This window comes from Phalacrocorax carbo, chromosome 7 (assembly GCF_963921805.1).
Source record: "Phalacrocorax carbo chromosome 7, bPhaCar2.1, whole genome shotgun sequence".
Classification (NCBI taxonomy): domain Eukaryota; kingdom Metazoa; phylum Chordata; class Aves; order Suliformes; family Phalacrocoracidae; genus Phalacrocorax; species Phalacrocorax carbo.
In genome coordinates, this window is record NC_087519.1 from 46,190,302 (window position 1) to 46,217,399 (window position 27,098).

Below are 27,098 nucleotides of genomic sequence, written 5' to 3' on the forward strand. Positions count from 1 at the left end.
CTTGGTAGCATTGTTGTAATGGTCTAAGGATAGAACAGCAATTATTCCTAAGATTAGCTTGAAGTTTGCTGCTTCTCTTTCAAACCTAAAGTGATTCTATTCCTGAAAGCTTATCTGCTTCCCTCAGCTACATTAGTTTGTCTGATGAAAGACATTGGCTCTTCCAATAAAACTTTCCTCTGAAAAGGTACAGACTGGGAAAAATCACACATACTTTTCAAAATAATAGGCCTAACAGAAATTTCAAAAATTAACAAAAAAAATTATGAAAAAAAAAGTAGAAAGATTATTTGCTTTTCTTAAATGTAACACCTTCCTTTTCCGTACTAAAATGAGTACCTGCCCAGTGTTGTAAAAGCACTGAGTAGCTCTAGAGTTTTGATGATGATTTTCAGCTTCTGCTCTGAATCATTTTCTCAGTCAAATGACGGTCCACAGAGGCCACGGATTAGGAAACCTTGGACCAATACAGAGAATTTGAAGCAGTGTATATAGAATTAGCTATGTCACCTGTTAGGTATGACATACCATGTATGACTGTAATGTTAGTGTCATTTACTAAAGAAGTGAATGGAGAAATTGGAGGAATATCTAACACCGTACAAGGTACAGTATTGCCAGCTGCAGAATCTGTCTCTCAGCTGGTATCATACAGAGCAAGACAAGTTACACACTTAATACTTGTGAAAATACTTAGCTTCTCTTAGCTGCAGATGTGAATTTCCTGGGTAGGGGAATGCATTAATACTACTCTGTTGCTTTGGGTTACGTGATGAACAGCGACGTGGCTGCATGCAGCCTGGCTTCTTTGCCCGCTTACAGCCAGGCTCCATGGCTCACACCCCAGTGCTCCGCAGCCGAGCGGTGACCATGGTCTGCCTTCTCTTAGTAAGCAAGAGAATGACTGTTCTTCAGTCACTCCTTGGACCCATATAGTGTCTGAGGCACGTGATGTCACTAACCAAAGACCTATCAAAGGGAAATTATTTTCTTATTAGTGAACCAGAAAGGGTTTCCAGTTGAGAGCTCCCATGTGCTAAAATAGTGCTCCGTTCAGACTAGATGGACGCTAGAAAATGGAAATGTAACAAATAACTGTCATAGGTGCTGGGTCATCAAAGTTATGTGGGCCTCTTGCAAAGGTGAAGAGCAGCATAAAGAAAATGGGGGTTTAGGACCAGAGAGGCAGAAAACGAACAAGAACACTAACCTTTGTCTGCGAACTGTCTGTCACAGCATGCTGCAGACTGACCTGCTGTCAAGTCAGTTGTTTCTCCAGTATCTAGTACTGTGGCACGCAGAGGAAAATTCATTATAGATAGTGGATTTAGTGTGTTTGTTTCAAAGCCTATTAAAAGAAATCCTGTTAGGGACTTCAGCATACTTCAGAAGTCGTCCTTACCATATGCTTCTGAATGTATTGTCAAATATACCACAAATCTTATTGCCCCACAGGTATAGAGACATAATGTACTGAAAACCAGGCTGATAGTCATGCTTTGATTTAAAAGTTCTTAGCCAAATATAGCAAAAAGGCAACTGAAAATTTTACTTAATATACCATTTCTGCTTTTCCAGGCTAAAAGGAAGGGATCATAACGTTTTAAATTGTGTTAGTCTGAAATCAAAACAATGCCTCAACCCCTTCTGCTAAATACCTTATTTTAATAGGATTTTAGAGCACAGAGGATATAAATTATCTCAGATCAGTTATTATCATGATGACTCCATTTACAGGTAGTGCAGCTACTATGTAGGAAAACTAAAGGCAGAGCATTTGTGTTATGCAAACATATTTACACTGGAAAAAAAAGCTAAATACTGTTTCTTTATTATTTAATAATATAATAATGCATATTGATTTTCCAGGTATTCAGCTGGTCAAAATTCATAAATGATATAATGTCAACTGTACAAATTAACATTGAGAACACCGAACATGTAATTGTTTGTGATCCAGAATACCTTATCAAGCTGAAGTCTATTCTTAATAAATACAGTTCCAGGTAGGTATGTTAGGTATTTCTGTAATTTGTTTTTTATTTCCAATAAGCTTAAAAAGCCTGTAAACATTACCAGCTTATTATTGTTGTTTTGTTAAACAGAGACCTTCAAAATTACATGGCCTGGAGATTCATAATGGATCTTGTCAACAGCCTAAGCCGTAACTACAAGGACACAAGGAATGCTTTTCGTAAGGTACAGAAATTAAACTCTCTCTAAGTCATAAAGACTTTTGTGAACCATAAAAGATAAATTCTTAATGTACTTGTAGTATATAAAAATTTAATTTATTTTGAATTTTGCACACAAAACCTAATGTGTTTGCTGAAGTTTCTGCCGGATTGTACACATAATTTATATGATATACACTTGATAGCTGGAGTGGATTCAAAAAGCACTGTTCTGGTATTTGGTCTCCATGTTTTTCTGTGTCTAAATTAATCCCCATTTTGATAACAGAACAGTCCCATTTATTTGCAAAGGATACTCTGCAGTTCTGATTGATTTATTACAAACACTTCACCATCCGAAGAAATACATTCAAAGTCAAATGTGAGGCCAATCTTGGGTTTCAATCATTTGATCCCGAGATATTTTAGTGCTTTCAAGGAAATGGTAAGCAATTTCACAAACAGATCGGAGATAGAAGTCCTTTGTATTTCCACAGTAGAACTTTCTACTTTGTAAGTTTGTTCAGCTCCATTAAAAAAGATTGAGGCCGTTTTGTTATATCAGTTAGTCCCATAAGAAATACTTTAACACACATATGCAGCTTTTTAAGGAGATTCTGCTTGTTACATAAAAACATAATTATTTGAGGAAGTCAATGAACGTTCAGTTTGGTCAGTTTTATGTCTGAATACGGCAGTCTTGTTCATTGATGATTTAGAGTTTTCCCCTACTCTTTAAAGTATGAAACTATTCTAATACAAAGCTTTAGATTTGCTTAGTCTGCATCGTCAGGGAATACTATGTTTTGTACTTCATACACTAAAGTTATCCCCCACTACATCTTAGGACTTCACTGAGGAAATTTCATTTAGAAAAATATCAAAGTTTGAAAGAAAAAGATTTTACCATAGTCTCTGTATAAAAACATACAATTGTCTGCTAATTAACTGATAATATATGATATAGTATAGCTGGAGCTTCTCACACTAAGTGCAGTGGAAATAAACTAATGTTTGTGTTGTTAAGTTTGCTTTCAAATATTAATATTAGGACAGTTATGGCTTTCCATGAATCTCCCATACCGTAATTTTCCTTTTCAATACAAGTAATTCAGTTCAAGGTATAGCAGTTACAGTGTTTGAACACCAGAAGTCATTGATCTATACCTCTGAAGAGATGGGGAGTTGCTTCGTTATGAAATATAAACTTCATTATAAAATATGATTTCAGAGAGTTGCCCTCTATTGACACTGTCTGTTATATTCCTTGCATTCATACCATTATACTATCCACTCACCTTTATCACGTATTTATACATTATCATGATAAAATCCTTACATACCTTGTAGCAACATCACACAGAGTAAATGAGCTGCTACTTTGCAAGCTTCTTAAGGTGGGAGGCTCTGATAGAAGCTGCTGGTTGGGTGGAAAACACAATCCTACCACTGCAGAAATTAATTTGCTCTATAATCACTATGGTCCTGTCAGAGCTGGAACTGCAATACAGATCCCTGCTTTGTGTTGAGGTACTTCTCTTTAACCTCTCCCATTCTTAGCTTCTAGAGTAGTTTTCTTCTCTTTACCTTTCATGTTTTGGAAGGATAAAGAATATTGCTAATGATTCTCGTATTTACTCAGCCTGTGACAGATGTTCCCATTACAGAGTGAGTCTACCTAACTGCCATAAACACAAATATGAATTAAATGGATGTATTCAAGGTGAACTACAGTCCTCTGAAACACACATCTGCCAGTCAGTCACCATTCTGCTTCATCTTGTGTGGGCCCAGATGTCACTATTTTACCTAATGTTTACATTTCACAGGCACTTTACGGCACAACATCAGAAACTGCTGTTTGGCGTCGTTGTGCGAACTACGTCAATGGCAACATGGAGAATGCAGTGGGACGATTATATGTACAGGAAGCATTTGCTGGAGACAGTAAACATGTGGTAAAGCTTTTAGCAAACTTAGCCTGTGTGCCATCTAAGCATCACTTCATTGTCACTTACCATGCAGTTCTTTACACAGCTTTGATTACACATTTTATCAACATTTTCTATATAGCAGGTTCACTTTCTAAAAAAGCTAACCTTCAGATTTGCTTCTCAGTGTGCCACAGAATGTATGTGCTAGGAGAGTCATTCCTCTGCACCTAAGTACTTCTGCATTACTTGTCTTGGGCTGGCCTGCTTTCCAAGCAAATGACCACCGTGTGAAGTAATGTGTGAAATATGAAGATTATGAGTGTGTGCTTGGAGGGAGGGAGGCATCTGCCTGCTCCACTTGTTCTGTGAGCCAGCCTCGAGGCTAAAGCACCACTGGCACATCAGCAATGGACCGTGCATGAGCCAGTACACACGCCCGAGGAGCAGCACTTACTGAAATGAACAGTCACTGCTTTTTCTTTGAAACTGATGCTAGTTCTCATCTGCCAACATGGGGCACAGGGACGATCAGTTATTTCTGTTTTTCTTCAGTCACAGAGAAAACTGCTGAAAATTAAGCTGGAGTTAAGTCTTACTTTCCTCCTATCACCCCTACTGTAATCCAGGTTTCAGATGTACCATTTTTGTCATTGATATATACACAATAAGTTGATCAGATGCACAACATCCAGCGGATGGATATATGACAGATCTTTTGTAGTCTGAGCTGCATTGCCTTGTGAGCTCATGCCCGTTCCCTTTCCTCCCCCAGGGCAGGTTAAAAGGACTACTTCACTTGAGCTCCAGATTTTGAGTGTGGCCTCTAAACAGCATACGCTCAAGCAGCTAGTGCAGGGAAAACAAGTCTGTAATAAACAACCCATGACTGTGGAAAAATAATTGGATCATTTTATGTGGATTTGTAACACACTGATTTTTTTTCAAGGTTGAGGAAATGATTGCAGATATACGTGATGTTTTTATAAAAACCTTGGATGAACTTACCTGGATGGATGCAGAAACCAAAAAGAAAGCAGAACAAAAAGTAAGTCGAATCTTAAATATTGGTAACGTTGTGTATTTCTATAAAAATCAGTATTTCAGTTGGTTTTTCTGAAAAAAATAAGGATGCAGACCCAAACTGAGTCAAACTACAAATTTCTGGAAATTTGTAAATGTACATTCCTATAATGTACTGAAGTTAAAAAACGTCCAGTTATTAATTTTATTTCTATTTTAGATACTGTAAAATATGTCAAATATTTCAGGATTTCTACTATTTGTTTAAATCAGCCTTTCAACTCACAGCATAGCTGAAGTATGTTTGGCTGTCTTGTGCACATTTTTGTAAGTTTAATTACAAAGGAAGGATCAGAACATACTTTCTAGAATTTTCGATTGTTATAATTAACCATAAATTTTACAGTGCTTTCAATGAATAAAAAAAATGTAAACAAAACCCATCTATAATTAACATCTGGGTTTTCTGCAGTTGCTTCCATATTGCATTTATTATATAATTTATGACTGATTTTAATATAGGGCTGGACTTACTATGGATATCAAATTATCTTGTCCCTAGGCAAGAGCAATTAGAGAGAGGATTGGTTATCCAGATGAGATCGTGACTGATGATAATAAGCTGAACAGCGAGTACCAGGAGGTAAGTATCTACAATAGGTGGTATAATTAGAAAAGGGTCTTAAGAGAAAAAACGGTGAATTTGCCTTTGTAGCCAAGCTGAACTGGATGCCTCTGCAGAGAATAACTCAATCCTGTGCTCAGTTGCACAGGTGTAAATAATGATGTTTAAAAAGCCAGTGTAGTACAGCAGATCCAGTACAGATGGTGATAAGTATTTGATGGTATTTCAGGGGAATGTATAAATTCTAGAGGAATTAGGCTAGAATAAAACATGGAGCCAATGGTGTTCGGTCCACTCTTTCTAAATGTGCCACAGACTGATGTAACACTTGTTGAAGTGGATGCAAGTACACATAACTTAGTAACTGTGCCTGTTTATCTACGGATTGGAACTAGTCCCTGACGTATGACATTGGATGATCCATAAAATTTAAACTGCATCTGAGCTTTTCACTGCAAAATGTGACCTCAGTATTCTTTTACCTTGTAGGTTCATTTGCAAGAGTAACTCCATTAATGGATTTAGTATAGATGTATGTTCAGGCAGAATATGTCTTAAAGTTTTAACTTTGAAAAATATGGACATATAACCAAAGTATGCTTTTTAAAACATCATTTGAGACTTACTCATATGTTCTTTCTAAGGTGGAATTGCAGCTTACCAAGCTGGTAGCTACTGGTTTCAAGCAGCCAACTGCCAGAGGTTAGGGTCAAAACCAACAAATGCTGAACTCCACTCAAAAGATATATTTAAAGAGGGAATAAAGATCTCTGGAAAAAATTGCACAGCCACTAATGTATCCAGCTACAATATCAACTCTGTGATATAGCAGAGCACTGCAAACCAAGTTCTAGTTGTAGATCAAAATACTCTCTTAAAAATGCGTTGCTTAGCTCATCAAGCTTATGACTAGATTTTCCAGATTCACGTGTCTTTTATTGAAAATGAATAACACCACCACTAAGTACTTTTCCCTCTTTCTTTTTAGCTGAACTACAAGGAAGAAGAATACTTTGAAAACATTATTCAAAATTTAGTATTTACCCAGAAGAAAAGGTTGAAAAAGCTTAGAGAAAAGGTGGACAAAGAGGAGTAAGTATTTAAAAATACTGTGTATAGACTTTCATCCAGTTTCCACAGGAGGAGGTACTTGGAGGGTAATTAGTGATGATTTAATCACCTTCCTGCTGCACGTTTTCCTCCATGAGGACAGCAGGTAAGAGGGCATTGCTTGTTTATCAAAGGCTGGACCTACTTTAGCAAGTAGGGCAAAGAAATTGGGAGATGGTGTAGGTTAAGTATTCTGGCGTAGGTCAAGTCTGGTCCCTTTGTTTCCAGAGTGGACTCCTGGAGAGCAGCTTTTTAATTAAGTTCATCTGAAAGATGAATTTCATCCCTGAGAATTTAATTTCTCTTGCTCAGAGACAGCATGAGGAAAGAGAAAGCGTGATTAAATGAGGGTGAGTGGGAATTTACTTCAGAAATGTACTCCTGCTCTGAATTAAAATATTAGTAGAATGTCGATACACCAAACGATGTATCAAGGCACATTGCCTGGCTGTACCGGCTGATTCCTGTCTCGGCTCTGACCCATTTGGAAGTTAACTTAAACCAAATAAGAAAAATTACTGTGGTCACCATAGGCCATGCTAACTTCGCAAGACTGTTCATTTGAATAAGGGCTGCAGAGCTGGATTTATGTTGAGGAGAGGATAAGATAACTAGCTTTTACAGTCTGAAAAACAAAAGATTAACGGGAGGCCCTATTGCTGTATCCAGCTACCTAATGGGAGGCAATATAGCAAAGCCTGACTCTTCTTGGAGATTCACAATGATAGGACAAGTGGGAAGAAACACAAGCCGGAGCATGCAAAATTCTGACTAGATGTTAGAAAAAACTTCACCATGTGGGTGGTCAAACAAGACCCAGAGAGATTGAGAGATAAATAGTTCCAACTGTTGCTTTTGCTGTTCTGTATTTACATATCATTAACTGAAAATTTATGTTCCACCTAAAAGCCACCTTACTTCTGCTCTATTTTAACTTTAAGCTGTGTTTCGGCTTGGCTTGTTCACTTGCTTCAGCAGGATTTAACACAACTATTTTGTTCTCACAAGTGTATGTTAGTTAGGAGTAACTGCCGTAAGTTTAACTGCATTCAAAGGTTGCCCTGAAGTGAGCCCGGAAGTATCAACCACAATTGATTATCCTCTGAGAGTTATAATTTATTCTGCAAATTAATTTTCCCTTAAGCAATAGCCACTGTTAGAATACTTAGCATTGCTTATGACTGGCATATGCAATAGTTATCAAATATATCATTTATCATAGAAATTAATTTCACTAAGAGAGCATGAAGCCAGGAAATACAACTTCAGTTGTGTAAGGCCCAGCTATTTTATCTTGTAGAACCATTATCTCATTTTATCTGACATATCTTCTGAAGTATTATTAAATGTGTACAGTAATGACCCACATCAAAACAGTAGCCCTGCTTGTGATTTTAGGAATTTCATTAGGTGATCACTGATGAAAGCCAGTAAAACTGTAAAGTAGAAAAAAAGAGTTAAAACTCATTATTTCCCATGTGTTGAGATGGACGCAAAAGTAATGCTGAGAGCCTTCATCAAGGAAAGTAGGTATTATTTAAATTAAACCATAGGACTGTGAATCAAGCTGTGCCTCTGCCACAAGAGCTCATGATGATCTTTGCATGTACCTTCATTCCTCAAGAAATTGTGTTAAGGAAAAAACTATAATAGTCTCTAATCTGATATTCGTAATGTACTGGTATTTGGGGTAGCTGGATATTTGACAATGACAGGTGACACAGAAATCCTTTTAAGTAAACAGTCTTTAAAAAAGTTCTGTTATCCCCAAATGTTTAGATACCATTATAACCTTAGGTTCTGTGTTTCCGTTTCTCTATATGGGAAATTTTGCCTGTGCAATGCTGCAGTAGGGGTAGAAATAGAAACAAAAATTAAGTATCATTGTCAATCAGTTCAAATAACAAAGGGAAAGGGCTACTAAAATGGCTAAGGGATTATAATGTCTGACGTACAATGAGATGCTGAGTGCACCAGGGCGTTGGACATGATAGTCATCTCCAAAAGTACCTTCCAACCTCAATTATTCTGTGATTCAATGTCTAGGTTTGTTCCAGTAATCATTAACTCTGCCATTAAGAACTGAAATTCTAACATCTATTCTTCTCTTGTTACTAGGTGGATAAGTGGAGCTGCTGTTGTCAATGCTTTTTATTCAGCAAGTAGGAATCAGATAGGTAAGGTTTACCAACTTACTAACTGGATACAGATTTAATGGCCAAATTATTTATAAATATATATATGTCTATGTATGTATTTTTAAAATCAAGAAGTGAAACCATCTTAATATTATGGGGATTGCAGAAGGGCCTCAGTGCAGCAAAATCAGAGGTTTCATTCATAGTGGTTTTGTCTCCTCATGTTTTGATTCAGCCATGAAAGCAATAGCAGCGTGGAGTGGCTAGAAGTTTACAGACCAAGTAAATTTGGTGGCCGCATTCCTTTTTTTCTTAAAGGATGATCAAGGACTACAGTACCACTTTCACCTGAAGGAACCACTGACTAAAAAAATAATGCTGGAATATTAGTGCAAAACCCTGCTTATTCTTACTTTCTGTTTCCTCATCTCCAGCACTTTCCCATACACAGCTGTAAAATCCAGTGCTCAGAAGACAGACTACAGCTAACAGCTTCACATAAGCTGTGGCTGAGCCAACTGTCCCATGCTGCATGGGACCAGGAGCTTATGGGGTCACTGCTTCTGGAGCATACAGTCACTGTTCCAGAGCCGCTTCAAGTCCCAAGCAGACAGAAATCCTACATGGCTCTGCCACCACCTTCTCTATGTAAAAATAATCGTGACAGCTGGGAGAGATCATCTGGGGCTTAATGAAACCAGCATTTCCCAAAAGACGAAGTTTACTCAGGAAATCTCTCACCAGCTATCTTGTCTGTGGCACTCAAGATCTAATTATAAGCCACAGTATACAAGAGCCCTATACTAGTATCACTTTAAGTAGTCCCATTTAAATTGCAAGTCTTAACTGTTAGCAATCTGAAATGCAAAGTTCTAACATACATTATTTTACATATGGCTTAAGAAAAGTTTAGGGAATTTTGAAGCATGCTTAATTGCTGTTCTCAGGATTTAAAATCTGCCAGATGACTTCAGGTTCCCTGTCTCTCATGTCATTTAATTCTGCTTCTTTTGCATTGGAAAAATGAAAATGGAAACCTGGTAGATTAAACCAAGGAAAAGATCAAATTTAAAATGTAAGAGAAAAGTTCAGTTCAGTGAAATAGCTTTTGTACTGCTTTTGAGGATAAACATTCATAACGTCAGCCTACCCAACATCCATGGTTAAAAATAACTTAAAATAGAAGAGAAAGCATTAAAAAGCTTTTAAAGAAATAAAAAAAAAATCCATTATAGCTAAAGCTTAGAACCACATGGAAGCACTGAGGTTTCTCATCTTGTGAACCATTCCAGGTCTCTTCACAGTGGTGGTCTTTCAAGAATCACAAAACATTTTACAACATTAATTAAGCTTCACAATACTTCTGTCATACCTGTTCTGCAAATATTGTTATTATCCAAGTCGTAAATTGCAGTGTCCTTTCTAAGCCATTAATGAAGCACTATGATCCATGTATAACTCCTGAAAACAAGTCTCTCAAAAATGAAAAAACCTTGTCCTGCAGGGCACTGCACAGGAATGAAACAATGCTATTTCTTATTTATTTATGAAGGCTTCCAAAGAAAATATTTGGTGGAGACGTTATCTTTATTGCCAGGGATGAAATTGTCACTTCTTTTCAGACTTCAGTAATGGCTTCCGATATAGTCCCACTTCGTTTATCAGATGAACCATTGAATCAAGGTGAAAAATGTCAGGTACTTTCTTCCACTGGGCTTTTATAATACTAGTGTCAAATGTAATGTCACTGATCTGCAAGACTGCCACTGCCAGCAGGACTTAGAGTAGCAGCAGAGGTCATCGGAAGCTTTATTTTGGGACCAAGTATCATACTTTAATACATGGCAAAAAGCACTCCCAGCTGTACAGTCTGCAAGCACAGCTGCACTAAGCGAGACAGATGCAGTTTTCTTCCCGTTTTTACAGTGTATGTCTAATACAGGATACTAACATTTTCATAGTCGGTATTTTCTGTGCCAAAAAATAAAGTTGATTTAGCGCCCCTGATCACACAAGACTTGATTCTGCGAGTGCAGATTTAAAGGAATAGCATCAGGTTTATAATGGAAGAAATCCACAAACTAAACCAAGTTTTCCAACAGGATTTTTCCTTTTTAAGTATTTCTTTCCCCACTGAAGAATTGAAGAAGATAAAAGAAAGTCCTGGAGCCCTAGATTTTACTGAGTCAGGTGATCTGTTAAGCAGACTTCTGCAAATATGATCCTGACTTCTACTAGTCACCTGTGTCTCTGCAATAGCTCGTGCTTTCAGAATCACAGAGAGTACTGTTTTGGGCACAGTGGGACTGTGGCATTGTTAGCCTCAACATCATGCAGGCAAGAATGAGGAAACCTTATATTGGTGCAGTCATAAACAGGACAAGAGATTACAGCCTACTGCAAAGGGGTATCGGTGCAGCGCTGTTTGCATAGCAATTCAGCAGCTACAATACTCACCTATTTTAGGTTTCACATCCTAGTAAAAACTGGTGATATTTGCCAAGGTTCATGAACTTTCCCAGTTAACCCAAACTGTTCTGACTTTGCAGTGGGTTCTAAAGGTAAAACATGAAGTAAGCATTGTGAAATCCAAGATAGACCTCATAGAGACAGAACTGCATTGACTTAACTGACTAGCACTGCTTGGTTAAGGAGGGCAAGATGGTGCAATCAGTTTAGCAGGTGGTAAAGCTAAGTGAGCATTTAGCTCATTACTCAACATTTAGCACAAAAATCTGCTCAGAAGGCTTTGTTTAAAATAGCTTTGTTCAGTAATTCATAGAAAAGGAATCACGATTTGGAATACTGAAATTGGTGACTGGCAGTTAATATGAGCCATAAGTACTTTCCTCATCCTTTAGCTATGGCATGCCACAGGATAATTAAAGCACTGTGATCTTTAGAGTCACGTCTGAATTAGCTTAGTATTATGCTTTAAAAGAAAAATCCCTCTAAAGAGGGCTTCTGTGCATGATGTGTAGAAAATACAGAGCTCGATTATTACATTTAAGTATGGTCTGATCTTCACTGTTCCAGCAGCAGCACTGGTCATAAGGATGCCACTCAACTTCAAAAACTTTCAGCTGAGCTGCTGCTGGTAAGGTAGCCCACCGTATGTTCCTTTAGGTACCAGCTACCTCTGAGCCACAGGCAGATACACAAAATGTAACTGACCCATGCTTCTGGCTGTTGGGGCGATACTGTGCAGCAGCCAGTGCCGGTAAAGGCATTGCTGTTCTCAAACATGTTCAGGAAGAAAAGCAGCATGTTCTCTTGTTTGTCCAGGGCTGCACAGATTCTGAGGGAAATACTTTATGCCTTTTCCTGCCTTGGATGTTCACAAAGCTGAGAAGTACAATCTGCCCTTTAGATCCCAAAGGAGTTGTACTTCTCGCTTCTTTAAACCTCCACTGGAAATGTATCCCACCGTGGGAGAAATGCCTGTCCACTTCAGACCTGTATTATGTAACAGAAGTCATGGAATGAGTTGTTTTCAGAAGGGTAGAGTTAAAAAGAAATAAAAATCTACAAATTCTGACATTTTACTCTAAAAATGGATGAGGTGACAGGGTGTTATTTAAACTGAACTGGAAGTCCTGAGTAACTGTCTTGCCTCCAGGGAGGGAAGACGGTCCTATGGTTTCAAGCAAAAGACAGGCTGAGTTCCAACCAAGTGACACTTGTAATGTTCCAAGCCACCAGGACTGATGTGTATCATTCTGAGTAAACATCTTGCTGGCACTATTCTCAAAAAATAATAGTGTTCTGATGCTGAACGCTCCAGATATCGCTGCTTTGCCAACCATCTAATAGCCCATCATAGAGTATGGCTTTTACACTCTTGTCTTTAATATCAATACTTTTGGATAACAACATCAAAACATTTGGGTATTTAATTCCATGTCAAACTAATAACGTAATAGAATTACTATGATAGTAGACAGCAGTTTGCACTGCACAGCAGAAATAGTTTATTTTCTAACCTGTTTATTATTATTCGTTTTTCCCATGGCTCTTTCTCATCTTGAAAGCAACTGCTAGAGCTGTACTGGAATGAAGCTGAAATGCAAGAAGTATCTGATTTATTTCCTTTGTCATGTGAAAACTGCCATCTAATTCCTCTTTTTTGTTCAGGTTTTGTAGTTACATACATCACATTCACAGTGAGGATTAATACTCTATATTGCTGCAGCAGGCTGAGGTATAGGGAAAAGGGCTGCATGAGATACAAAGTATACTGAATATTTTATAGAATTTATTTAATTCTTCATTTTTAAAAAGATCGCAATTGCAACGTGGTTTCTTTTTTACTAATTTGTTTCTTAAAAGCCTAGAAAATGAGCACAGAAATGAGTGAAAATAACTGCTTTTTTCCAGTCCTTGCATTGCCAGCTTGGCCTATTTTTATTGATTCTAGCGGGAATTACTGATGTTTTCAATGGAAGAATAAATTCCTCTCTCTCAGATTTATTTGTGGTGGGGGCAACAATCAAATAATTTATTCTTCTAGCTAGGGGAACACCCTCCCACTTCTCATGATGTTGTAAGGTTTATTTAATAATAATACAGGAGTCCCAGAATGCTAAGTGCTGTAAATTGGAAAAGTAAACTGCTTTTTTCCAAAGTAACAAAGTAAAAGCTGATCATGATTTTGCAAGTGTCAGAAGAGCTATTTTGCTTTATGCTAGGCTTGAGAGGGTAGGGGAGTGGTCCTGCTGATCAGTTCCTACTGTCCTACAGCCATTACCACGTGTCAATTCACTTATTGTTGCTGGTAAATCTGAGGGAACAGCATGACTTTGGTTGAAGCCCATAAAAATGGTCTGTTCACACTGTGCGCACAGGATAATGAGGCAGTGCCTTAATTGTGTTGCGGGGTTTTTTTGCAGTCTTCCCTGCTGGCATTTTGCAGCCCCCTTTCTTCAGTGCGTCCCAGCCCAAATCTCTGAATTATGGTGGCATAGGCATGGTCATCGGTCACGAAATCACACACGGTTTTGATGACAATGGTAAGGCACTGAGTTTCTAGTTACAAAACTTACAATGCACAGAGTGTTTTACATGCTTTAGTGCTTAATCATTCCAGGGGGCTGATAAAATGAAGTTTCCATACATAAGACCAAATCTGAGGCTTTACAGTATTGTTCTACGTGATGATTCCCAAAAGCGCTATCCAAAGAATCCCACAGACACTCCTGCAGCTGCTAGGCTGCAGCAACAGCCCAGGATGTGGGCCTGCAGCACACAAGGGATTTTAATATGGTTGCTGGTCACTTGCTTTTCCCAAAGGCGACATCAAAAACCATCATAAATGACACATAATTGTGAACAGGGTGTGTCACTAGGCTGGCACAGGTGTGAGCCCAAGGGTCTCGCTATCAGACCTGCTGCCCAGCCACATCGTTCATTCCTAGACCACACTATGATCAATTCAGCATTGAGTCACAGGTCAGAACCATACCAGGCTTCCTAAGAGAGCCTTAATCCCTTCTTCTGATTCAGTCTGAATTAGTTTTCCTCCTCTGCTGAAATATAGCCCTCTTAGCAAACAAAAACAAAAACAAAAAATCCAAACACATCATCTGTATGATGGCCTCATTACAGCAATTTTTTTGCATGATCGATTACGCCTACTTGCTACCCCTCTTACTGCATCAGAAACCTCTTTTCCTGCATACATAATTCTGTTAACATCTTATTACAGGCAGAAATTTTAATGAGAATGGAGACCTTGTGGACTGGTGGACTGAAGAATCAGCACGCAATTTTAAGGAGCTATCCCAGTGTATGGTGTACCAGTATGGAAACTTTTCCTGGGACCTAGCAGGCGGACAGCATGTATGTCGTATTTGTAACTACCAATGTTATTTTTAATGAGGAAGCACAAAATCTTATGTCCTTTTTATGTCCTAAACATGCAAACCCTTATTCACATGAATGCTCTCTTGGCTTATGGACAATGCTGCCGCCCCTACACCAAAAAAGAGGGGAAAAAAAAGCAAGAGAGATTCTTAAAATTAAAGATAGTGGTAAAAACTCCACACATACACTGAATGTTCTGAAAGAGGCAGGATTTATGTTCTGAGTGCGTGGCAGTCCTAGAAGCCTTTTGGGCCCTCAGAGGTTCTTTTTTAATTCCACAAAGCAACAGAATAAAGAATTTGGAAGTTTGAACCTCATTTTCCCAAATCTTGATGCACAAATAATATTATTCCCATCAAAACAAGTGCTACCTGCTGCTTTCCTTCACTCAGAAGTTTCTTGCTCTTTTCCCAGGACAAACATCTGGACTACAGAGCAAGAAGGTCTGAGAAGAATCAGGGTACAGTGGGAGAGTAAAAGATGACATGCAGATTCAGGGGAGGCAGGCAATCTAAATGTGACTGCATTTATAGCAGTCTGCAGTTAGAATTATTAGGCATTCAGTGTAGTCTCTGTGTCTGGAAGCCCTAATTTCACGAGAACAGTTAGCAGGATCAGGTCTGTTCTGCGTCCCCAACAAGATCAATATTCCATTAACTCACAGAAACAGGTGACAGTTATATTATAATTACTCACACTGAACAGGAGACCAGTCCTGTTTCTATTAAATGCAAGCTGCAAAACTGCCACTGGAAGGAGACAGCCCTGTGTATGTAACACAGCACTTCAAAGCATGTCACTTTGGGGGTGAGCAAATGCTCTGCTAATGCACCTACATTGCCTCTAGTACACAACCCAGCTTTAATAATCTAGAGACACTTTAACCATCATCACGCTGCTCCCACCCTGCTGCTGTAGGGATTTTACTGTCCCAGGCTGGCAGTGCACATATTTCAAAGCTACAGAGAGCAAATTTCAACCACAGTTACTAGCAGAGCAGCCATCATTCTGTCAGCCAAGATACATATTGCACCAGTGCAGGTTTTAGTTCACACTCCTGCATCTTCCACGTGGCAAGTGACATGGCAAGTGAGTGTCAGCCCCTGGACCATTGCTGCCCATTAAAAAAGCAAAGCAGTTTACTACAGGAGCATTCAGTTGCATTGCCCTGTGGAAGTCCGCTTGCTTTTAACATCCACCTTATTTATTTTGGACTCCACTGGATAACCACATGCGGCATTGAACTGTGCCGCCACCTGCTTTTCTGAAAGGAACAAAATTTCTCTTGGATAGGACCTCCTAGAGTTAAGTGGGAATGAGAAGGCACTTACAAGAGGCTATTTCTCTGACTACTGCTGTCTGGTTCTTTTAGAAGCTGACAGTATGTTCTGTCATACAGAATAGAGAAAAGATAAAACTTCCAGCCCTGAGGTTTTCCTAATCTGTGTGTTAAATTGTTGGGGCTCACAGAGAGACCATTAAAAATAGAGAATAATATTTCAACATATTATTCTGCTATTTTTCTCACACATTAAATTCAATCTAATGATGATTCTAAGTTTTGCAGCTTTGAATATCATAGCCCAATATCTTGGGTTAAAGGTTAAAAATATAATGTTTTAAAAATAAAATTACAGATTCTTCATTACCAAAGCTTCATCATTCTTAGTGATACTTCACTGACTTACAAATACTATACCAGCTGGATATCTTCTGTGTATCTCGCTACCAAAGAGCTACCTAACTTGCCTAATATACAGGAAAACTCTGACTTTCCAGCAGATTTGCTGATGTGTGTTAACGGATAATTTCAACTATTTGGAGTTTGGGTTCTTACTTGTTTCGTAGACTGCAGAGACAGATTCTGCCTGCTTCCTCTAATTGGGACTGCAGTAAGAAGCTGAGGGTTAAGGACATGGCGAAAACAGGAAAAATGAATGAAAAATGACTCAGCATCAGAAAATCTGCTTAAAAGAGATACAAGAGCCTAGAAAGCTGCCTGTAGGGGAAGGAAGAGGACTGGGGAAAATAATAGTATCTGCATGATTTTGAGACAGGGGAGGCAAAGACTTTTTAGAGATGTTAACATAATCTTCTGCTAAAACATCAGATTTTAAGGGAATTTTTGCCTTTAAAAAGTGAAAAATGCACAAAGGTTGGCATTACAGGTCCTGGGTAAGCTCTTCTTTTCAGAAAACTGTACTTTTCCTTTCTATTTTGCAGCTGAGTGGAATCAACACACTAGGAGAAAACATTGCTGATAATGGGGGTATTAGACAAGCATATAAGGTAAGCAGCATCCATTTTTCTATTTTAGCTGAAACCATCATAGGTTAAGAGAATTAATGTCGGAGCCTTTGAAGAAGAAACATTTTTTTGTGTGTTACGGACAGGACCATACTGACTGCGTCATCAAAGCATGGTTTAAAACTATTGACCAGCTGTTGCATTTCTTTCATCATGTTAATTATTTCAGGGTACATACTATCTGTTCCTAGTGCACTTTTTCAGCTGACTTCTTTCTCTATATTTTTTTTTTTCTTTTGTGAATAGGGAATTTACACAATGAAAACATATAATGAATCACTCTTGGACCATCGCCTAACTAAACTGGTGATACCGAGCAGCTGTCTGCCTCTGACTGTCTTCACCAGCTTTTTTTATGCCAGGAAGGAGGGACAGAATGGCTTTCTTCTGTCCCATAAACAGTCTCTGCCTACATAAAAGGCTATTCACTGATCAAAAAACTGTTCAAAATATAATCTTTGCGCAAGTGACTTAGGTCACCTGGACAGGTAACCAAAGATGTCAGTGACATCTGGACTCCTTGCGCTCAACCTGCCATGGGAGCTGGTGTGTTTTTTGGCTTTGCTTCCATTCTCTTCCTGAAATAGATACTTAACTCCTCAGATCGGCCAACGTGAAGGCTGAAAGTAAAAGAAGCAGAGGTGAGGTCTTTGTGAATGCAGGTTGGGAGGTGAGAAGGAAGCCGGCTTCTCTATGAACTTTTCTTGTTACTCGCAAATCTGATGGTTGCAGGCCTTAATAACATGATCCTCCCTCTCCTTCCCTGAACACCTCGTTCTATGGCAAAACATTCAACACATGACAACTGGAGTGCTGCCATTCCTCCACAAAGTGCCTGCTGGCATGTGTGGCCCAACTCACACTTCTCAAAGCTGTTACCACAGCTTCTGCAAAGCAAGCCATCAGCAACACTTACTTCACTAGGAATATTAATGTTTGAGGACAAATACAGTTATTAATGTGAGTTTAAAGAATTATTTGGAAGCCTAAAAGAGGCGTCAGTACGGCATATTAGATTAGCCTGATCTTCAGTTACTGGAACATTTGTGCATTTAAAAAAACAACTACGAACCCATGAAAGGGGTTACTCTTTCTGAAATGAATGGGAGTAGCCAGAGAAAAAGTAGAAGGTCAGAAGTATTACCCAAAAAAGAAGAATTCAATATTCATAAATATTAAGATATCATGTAAATAGTAAAAAGAGGTCCAAAAGGAATATTGAAAGGTCATCTAGACCACGCCCCTCCCCCACCCCCTCGCAGGTAGAATCAACTATTTCTGTATGATTCAAACATACTGTAAGAGAAGTTCTGCTACGTCCTTGCTGCAGTTTGAGTGCCATCCTGTCTTTGCTTTCAAGAAAGCAATCTGTTCTGTTTCTGCGATCTTTTATGTATTTGAAGGCTTGAAGGCTGTCACATACTTGAAGGCCCAGACTTCTTTTCTTTAGACTAAACAAACCCAATTCTTTCAATCTTTCCTCATAGGTCATGTTTGCTAGACCTCTGCTCATTCTTGCTGCTTTCTTCTGGGCTCTCTCCAGTTGGTCCACATCTTTCCTGAAGTGCAGTGCCCAAAACTGGACAGAGTGCTCCAGCTGAGACCTGGCCACTGCCAAGTAGAGTAGAAGGATTACTTCATGTATCTTACATAAGCCACTCCTGTTTATACATCCCAGTATGGCACTTGCCTTTTTGCAGTACCATGGCACTGCTGGCTCTTGTTCAGCTTGTTATCCACTAAAACTCCCGGAGCCTTTTCCGTAGATGGGTTAACCGCTCATTCCTCAGCTTGCACTTGTGCAGCTGATTGGCTTTACTCATGCAGTAGCTTGGCACTGACTTTAGTCAGAACATTTCTCCAATTTGCCACCATCTTTCTATCAGTAACGATATACTAACAACACATTGTGTGACACATGGTCATCATAAGAAACATGAAGGCTGTTCTTACCATGGGAAGGTTTTAAAGTCTTCTGCAATGTTTGAAAAGAAAAAAATAATCAACAAAATCACAATGAAAAAAATCTACTTTTCATAATGCAACATTAGAAAATTGATAAAGTGATTTCTTCTCCCTGCAGAATCAGTTTTGTGGTAGTAAAATTGGATCCTGGAACTCTGCATCGTATAAAGGGAAAGCATATCTTATCATAAGTGTGTTATTTTAGACTCTAACCCAGTAGTTGGCAAAAAAATATGAAATACATTTATGTGATAAACATTTGAGAGGAAGAAAAATCCTGTAAACAGGATAGCAAATACACATGTTCTGTAGAACCAGAGAGAAGAATGATTTTTTTCCACAGCTGAAGCTTTTCACCCCACATCTCTCAAGTCTAACAGAAAGAAGAAGAGGGAAAGGTGAACAAATGGGGGAGGAATGAATCCTCTGATCACATCTTGATTGTCTTGGAGATGACTTGTGCCTCTCTGAGCAGAGGCAGGCTGGTTTGCCCAGCACAGTCACTTAGCCAGGAATCCACGCACAGGGAATCCCCAAATCATGTGAGACACCTCAGGTATGCTCATTTTGGGACTGTGCCTTAGAAAGCAGCACAGCCGCATGCTTGCCCATGTGGATCTTTACCACGCAAAGTACATATTGAGGGTAACTGGCAGTAATGCGTGACCTACAGATCCTGCAGGAGACAGAGCTGCTGCGACTGAACCTTTATACAGACAGCTCTGAACCGTGATGATTTGGAGGCTGGTTTAGCACAGAGCTTGCTGATGCCCGACTACACCTTCCCCTCAGCTGATGTCAGAGAATTTCACAGTCATTTCCATTACAGAACATACTCTACTTTTTTAACACACAACCGCCTTGCTTTATGCAGTCCTTAATTAATCCTGTGAAAGGATTTGTTAGGTAAATATGTAACAGTCCAATGGAATTTAATACATTAATTATTATAAAGCTTGCTGAAAAATAATACTAACTCTCTGTAGCTACTGCATTTCAGAACACAACTGTCCTACTTTGCGTTCTTATTTTCTTCCCGTGTAAAAAGGTGCATAGTTATGCAAAGATCTTTTTGTCTGGGTGTACCCCCATCTTACTGAAATAATTCCATTAGCCTCGTCTTCTTTTTGCTACAATAAATTGCCTCCGTTAAGCCTCTTTCTCCTACCATTTATTCCAATATAAGTTGGGCAGCTTCACTAAATCTGGTGAAAATACAACTGTAAAGCCCATTACTGAGTAAAGTGTCTTGATTCAGTCAGGCCACTGGTATTAGAATGCTAAGAAACAGCCCTGTCTTTTTTTGCTTAAAGGTGGCATGTGGTAAGATGGATGGCCAAGGTAGTCCATGATTAGTTATGTCAAAGAACCCATGTTTCTCCTTTCATCATTTCATTTTGACTGTCTGGGCTGGAAGTTTTAACATTTCTATTCAATTCATTTTACAGGCCTATCAAAACTTTGTGAAAAAGCATGGAAAAGAAAAACTTCTTCCTGGTCTCAAAATGAGCCATAAGCAGCTGTTTTTTCTGAACTTCGCACAGGTATTCTATACTTCTTGACTGAAGGCTTTGAAAACCACTTTGAGTTACAGTTTAACAGTAAGCCAGAAACAATAGGCTGACTTTCACAGTTTTTCTAAGAGCTGGCAAAGTGGCTAAACTGAGCAAACACTACACTACAAAGTAAGTAACTACAAAGTAGTGAAAATAAATCCTTGTTAGGTAATTTTTATCTTCTCTAAATAAACAAATTAATCCACAAGTAAGTCTGGTAGACAGTTTCTTGTACCCAAGTGCCTTTGGGGACAACAGTATTTTTTTTTTCCTCTATGTTCTAATGTGAAATTTATTCTCACAACATTAAATATTTCATAGTGTAATGACAGCAGGTCTCTTCCTGAACAACCTTATGGCTAACAAATGCTTTTCTTTGTTATGTGTGTAGGTATGGTGTGGAACATACAGACCAGAATATGCTGTGAACTCCATCAAAACTGATGTGCACAGCCCAGGCAAATTCAGGTCAGCATTTATAATAATCTTCAGTGCAATTCCTATGTGCAACACAGTTTTTAGCTATAGACTTTTAAAAACTATACAGAAGGCTAGCTTGCACTTACTAGGGTAGATTTAGGTATGTACATCTCTATAGACATAGCATACTGGAGATGGTTAGAAGAGAGAAAGACAGACTGTCCCACTAGACCTCGCAGCCCTAGCATAGCTCTGTGCTGACAGAAGCCAGTCCTTCCCAGGAAGCTCCACAGGCAGAATAAGGCTGTGGGGAAGTTGTCCTCACCCTTGAGACAATACAGCTTAATTCTGTCCGCCCTATTGAGAAGCTTTGAACAGTTGTCATCACAGGACACACAAACCATCACCTGGCTGTTACCAGATGTGCATGATCGCTACAGCAGAGTCCCAGTGGCTGTGTCTGGAATCCAGTGCTCTTCCGAAGTCCCCTGGCTCCCGCAATAGCTCCTGATAGGGTTCTCGTAAAGACCAAAGGCTATGGCTGGACTTCTGTCCTCCACTAAAGTCACAAGTAAAATCTCCAGTTAATCTATGGCGTGCAAGAATTTTAGTCTTCCAAGCATGAAGAAGAATTCACCTTCTCTGAACACTGACATGAGAGAGAAGTGACCTTCTGTTGATAGTCTTTGCCATCTACAGCTAGAAAGACGTTCTTCTGTTCCAACAGAGTGGATTGGCCTGTCTTTGCTGTTACGTTAACAGCATTACTCATAACACCTGCAGCCCAGAACCGGGGCTCCGCTGTGTCCCAGGTGTCACACAAGGTCACTATTTCTTCTCTCTTGCAAGAGTAACAGAACTGAGTTTTAGGTGGAAGATCACTGCCCCTCAGTCAGTAGCAAACCTGCATGCTGTGGGGCAATAAGCAAGTTTGTATTTTCTGCCTTCCCAGTCAGCCTTCCCAGGAATAGGAGGGTTTGAATTCAGTAGAGTCAAGTGCAGGAAACTTGGCTGTACAGGGTGGAAGTCTTTGGGCTAGACTAGGGTCTTTTCTTTTAAGTCAGAGCAACCTATTCATCAGTAGTGTAACAATGCTTTTGCTCTAATAACTCTGGTCAAATGCTATGAGATCAAGTAGTAATGTCAGACATCATGACATCTCTGTTAGCTTTGAAAGGCTGCGTCACCTCCAGGATTCACGCACACAGTAGCTGATTTCTCTCCCAGTACAATTCTGTACATTAATTCCAGTATCTCGCTTTCAGTGGCTTTTCACTGAAGAATTATTTTGTTTATCCCACATACCCAAACATTTCGTGAAAGCAGCGAGTGTTGCTTCAATTGCTACTTGACTGGCATTTCCCTGTGGGTGGTTTTTGTGCTATCCACAGATCTCTCCCGGAGGCGGTTTATGCATCGGGTCCTACGACCAGCTGAATTTGGTTGCAATGCTAATGAGGCTCTGCAGCAGTTGTTCAGAACTGCACCTCCTCTTTGCATATATAATTTGTATGAGTCACGAGTCCTTTCAAGTTCACTAGTTCAGCATTTGTGTATATTTTGGGTATATTACATCATGTATTGAGCTGTTTTTACATCAGTATGAAAGGCTAGATAAATTTTATATGGAATTACACAAGTATTAATGAGAAATCATACTAACATTTTTAGACTGGGAAATGCCTTTCAGAATAAGGCCCTCCTAAGAGCTCTAAAATCAAAAGCATTTCAATGAACGAGACATACCCACAAAATTACTGCCTAATGACATAGTATTGAAATGTCACGATGGCTCCCAATGTGCTTTTTTTTTTACTTTGGGAGGGGTGGGGGTTTTTGTGGTTTCTTTTAACACCTGCTACACTAACTGCAGGCTATTTCTCCTTGCAGGTAGGACAGGCAGCTCTTCATAAAAATTGTTAATTGCATAGTACAATATTAGTCCATGGGCTAATAACTCTGAGTCCTGGGCAAACACTTCTGGTACAGGACAGGTATCTTTCGTCCACTAGAAAAATAAGTTAACAGAAAGGTGCCTTAGACCAGGTAATTGTCAAAGGCAGGCAAAAGGGAATCCGTATCCGAGCATTAACATGCAAAATTAAAACATAGCAAGCACAATAACAGATACAGGTCAAGCCCTGCTTGTGTACCAAAGCCCTGTAGTTCTGGGGATATAAGTAAATGAAGCAGGATTGTTAGCCCACTGCTGTTTTAGCTGTTTTAGCTGTTTGTTAATAACAAGTGTATTTAGAGTTTTGTTACACAAAAACATGTTGTGCTCTGTTTCTGGCAAAATCCTGTTTTAGCAGTTCTAGTCCTTAAGACCAATGAAGCACTGCTAGATCACTTTTTTTTTTGGTAATTATTTCTCTGTGCTGCTGCTGGCTCCTGAGACCAACTGGCAAATAGTCTTGCTTTTGGTCTTGTAGAGACAGTGAAATTGTTGCAGGTGTCAGCTGCTGAACTACACCTCGACTTCTGTGGACACCTCCTGGTCCTGTTGAATCTAATGATTAAGATTATTCACAGAATAATCATAAATTACTCAAAAAAAACAGTTCTTCAGATAATTCCTAGTCCACAATCACTGTGCATCAGTATCTGTACTTGACATTTGAAGCTGACATTGTTTTCCTGCCTAGGTATGTGCATGCTGTATTTCCATTCCTGAAGGAATGAGCAACTCCTAGCAGATAGATTCACATATGTTCACAATTACACCTATAAGACCTGCTTTAGCTCGAATGTCCTCATATTCACTTCGAAGCTGTTCTTTGTATGAGACTTTTTTTCAGGAAACTCATTCACTAGAACATTTGTGGAGAATGCCCAGAGAAGCACTATGTTCTTAGTTAAAACTTGATTGCGGTAAAAATGTAAATGGACATTCATTGAGTTGAGAAGTTACACTGCAGTCCTCTACCTCAGGGTCTTGTTCTCCCTTTACCAAGAAACTTGTCAGCAAAACATAGCTGAAAAAATTCTCAGTGAAAACTAATGACAAGCAATAATCATGTTCCAAGTGAAATAAATGGAAGTTTTGTGAAAGCCAGTGATGAAGAAGGGACAGGTCGTATATTTTGGGAAGTTGCAGTAGGGACCATATGAACTGAAAAGAGAAAATACAGCCGCTTGAGGTGAAAGGGAAGCAATAGTCAGAGTTCCAAAACACAGAGTTTCCCACAGTGTTTTGAGGTGATGCAAAAAAAGAAGTTACAAAATGTCAGCCATCTGTTGGCTTTAAACAAAGGCAAGTAACAATGACAAGATGTTGTGTTTTTTGTTTTAAAGGGTCATAGGATCATTGCAAAACTCTCCGGAGTTTTCTGAAGCCTTTTCATGCACCAACACAAACTACATGGATCCCGCTGAAAAGTGCCGAGTTTGGTGATGGGACTGTAAACCTTGTGTCTCGAGAAGCTTTCCAGAAAAAAAGAAATTTTGAACTAATTTTGAGCAGAGGAGGAGGGAAGAAAACTGGGGGAAATGTGCTAGAGTGGTCACTGTAATTCTTAGTAAACAGGCAAAAATAAAAAAATCAAAACATCAAATGAAGGACAAATGACAATGCAGTAATTATCTGCTGTAGCTGATCGGCTGCTTTTCCTATCACTGAACCCTGTAGAATCTAAATCACTTGACAGTGTGCAGTAACATTTCACTTGTAGTTAATCCTGTTCCCCACTGGCCAGTGGCTTTTTGGATTTATTTTAAAATGTCAAAGTATAACACATTATCTCCCACTGGTCAGTGAAAACATATTTCTGCTCAAGCGGAGGAAGGAAATATTTAAGTAACACACAGTTTTAGACATCATAACATGATAATGAGACAATGGTTTATATCCTAAGTGTCAGACTTTGTACCCTCTGCTGTTATGATTAGTCTGTTCTACCAAATGTTTTCACTTTTACTTGAAACCATTTTATACAAGAGGAGTCCAAAGGCCTGCTGTAATTAAGTAACTTCTCACTAATTATTCCAGTGTGTATTATCTGAAGTCACTATTTACAGCAGTTTATTTACTCCTTTCCAGCCAAACTGAAATTGTAAGTAATTTATTAACTGTTGGACAAATAATCTGCAAGACTGTGATCAAAGACCCTTTCACAGTTTTCTAAGCTTTTTCTTGCTTTCTCTAAAGTTGGTCTTTTTAAAATTTTCTAGTAATGTATAAATCATAGTTTTTATATTTAAATCTGAGCTACACTTTTGACTTGAAGTATTGTAATATATTTTATCAGTGGCTGCATAGAACTGAGAATTTTGAGTAAAGCATGGCATTAGGCATTAAGACGAAGCCTACAAAACTGAGCTCTCCAATGGAGGATACCAATATTCGAGTCTTTAGGCTGACTTTCTCAGTGTTTAAAATCTGATCCTGCACATAATTTGTACATGTTCTGATCGATGTCAGTCCTCACATCAGTAAAGCTGCACAGCGGGTTGCAAGAATGGAGCTTTAAGAAGGTAAAAGGCTTTAAATCTGCAATGACATGTGTTAAACATCCTCATGCAGATTGCAAAGGAACTTACTGCTTTGTATATCAAAGCAAACAGATTTCCAAAAAGAAGTACCAGATACCTCAGATGACTGCTACAACAAATAGGTATATTTAAAAACCTATGTTCCTTTTAGCTTTCTGAGTTTGTCATCTGATAAAAACATTTTGATAATAAATGGAAATTATGAGCCAAATGCAATGTGTGTTCTTTATATGAAATACAAAAGTACAAAAAAAAAATATTCTCTGCAAATAAATTTCTACACTCAGCCCGAGCACCACACTTCAACATCTATAACAACTGACAAAAGGAGAATTCAAATAATTTTGTTCTCGTTTAAAAGCAGATCTTAGAAGGTTATTTAGTATCCAAGGAAATCACACCAAAATTGCTTGCAGAAAACTTGCTCTCCCAAGGCTTTTCGCCAACAGTATGTTAAAGAGAGGAGAAAAAAAGTTCTTTTTCATTAATTCCCAGCTGGAAGAGTCATGCTTAATGCAAGAGCAATAGCAAAGGCATCCAGTATCAGCCAGTACAGCTCCATTGCTGCTGGAGACATGCTAGCTGTACCTTCAGTTTCTAAGAAGCAATGGAAGGATCTTTGCTTATGGTTCACCTGAGATACGAAGTGGCCAAAGGCAGCCACAAAGCACATTTCTACAGACCTTTCTGAAGGCACATGATGTCCAGGGCACAGCTAGGACCCGACAGGGCCCTGCACCCACACCATTATTTGTCTAGTCACTACTGCCTCTAAGTCACTCCTGACCACAAAAGGGAAGCAAAGAGTGAAAACCAGTAGAAGTTAGAGAAAAGCAGTAGAAAAAACCCAAGAAGTTGTGTTAACAGGGTTCCTACCTCTCTGCTGGACCCCCTTCTTCACTCGTCTCCATGTGTTTGTCAGAAATTTCTATACCCTTCACCACTTCTTAAGCCAGGTAATAACCCAATGTTATTCATCTTCATAAGTGAGCTGGATAACGGCATCAAGTGTAGCCTGATGAAGTTTGCAGATGACACCAAATTGAGCGGGGAAGTAGACACTCCAGAAGGGAGAGCTGCTCTGCAGGAAGATCTGGATAGGCTGGAAGAGCGGGCCAAGAATAACCTTATGAAGTTCAACAAGGACAAGTGTAAGGTCATGCACCTGGGAAAACAATCCGGGAGTGCAGCACAGACTGGGATCCACCTGGCTGGGGAGCAGCTCTGTGGAAAGGGACCTGGGGGTCCTGGGGGACAGGAAGCTCAACATGAGCAAACTGTGCTGCTGCGCCCAAGAAGGCCAACAGGATGCTGGGTTGCATCAAAAAGGGCATCGCCAGCAGAGAGAAAGAAGTCATTATCCCGCTCTACTCAGCGCTTGTCAGGCCACCCCTGGAGTACTGTGTACAGTTCTGGTCCCCGCTATACAAAAAAAGATGTGGACAGGCTGGAAGGGGTGCAGAGAAGGGCCACCAAGATGATCAGAGGACTGGGAA

At 39.2% G+C, this 27,098-nt stretch overlaps 1 protein-coding gene across 3 annotated transcripts in view; it reads left to right on the forward strand.

The window, feature by feature from the left end:
- Positions 1-25,804, forward strand: part of MME (membrane metalloendopeptidase) — a 49,709-nt gene extending 23,905 nt beyond the window's left edge. For all 3 annotated transcript variants that reach the window (XM_064457838.1, XM_064457840.1, XM_064457839.1), the window contains exons 11-23: positions 1,870-2,006; positions 2,106-2,199; positions 4,004-4,132; positions 5,055-5,153; positions 5,691-5,771; positions 6,742-6,845; positions 8,982-9,040; positions 13,891-14,010; positions 14,706-14,839; positions 17,087-17,152; positions 20,584-20,679; positions 21,083-21,159; positions 24,406-25,804. In XM_064457838.1, the coding sequence (XP_064313908.1) occupies positions 1,870-2,006; positions 2,106-2,199; positions 4,004-4,132; positions 5,055-5,153; positions 5,691-5,771; positions 6,742-6,845; positions 8,982-9,040; positions 13,891-14,010; positions 14,706-14,839; positions 17,087-17,152; positions 20,584-20,679; positions 21,083-21,159; positions 24,406-24,505 (1,296 nt within the window). In that variant the 3' untranslated portion in view covers positions 24,506-25,804. The remainder of the gene's footprint in view (positions 1-1,869; positions 2,007-2,105; positions 2,200-4,003; positions 4,133-5,054; positions 5,154-5,690; positions 5,772-6,741; positions 6,846-8,981; positions 9,041-13,890; positions 14,011-14,705; positions 14,840-17,086; positions 17,153-20,583; positions 20,680-21,082; positions 21,160-24,405) is intronic.
- The last annotated feature ends 1,294 nt before the right edge of the window (positions 25,805-27,098 follow it).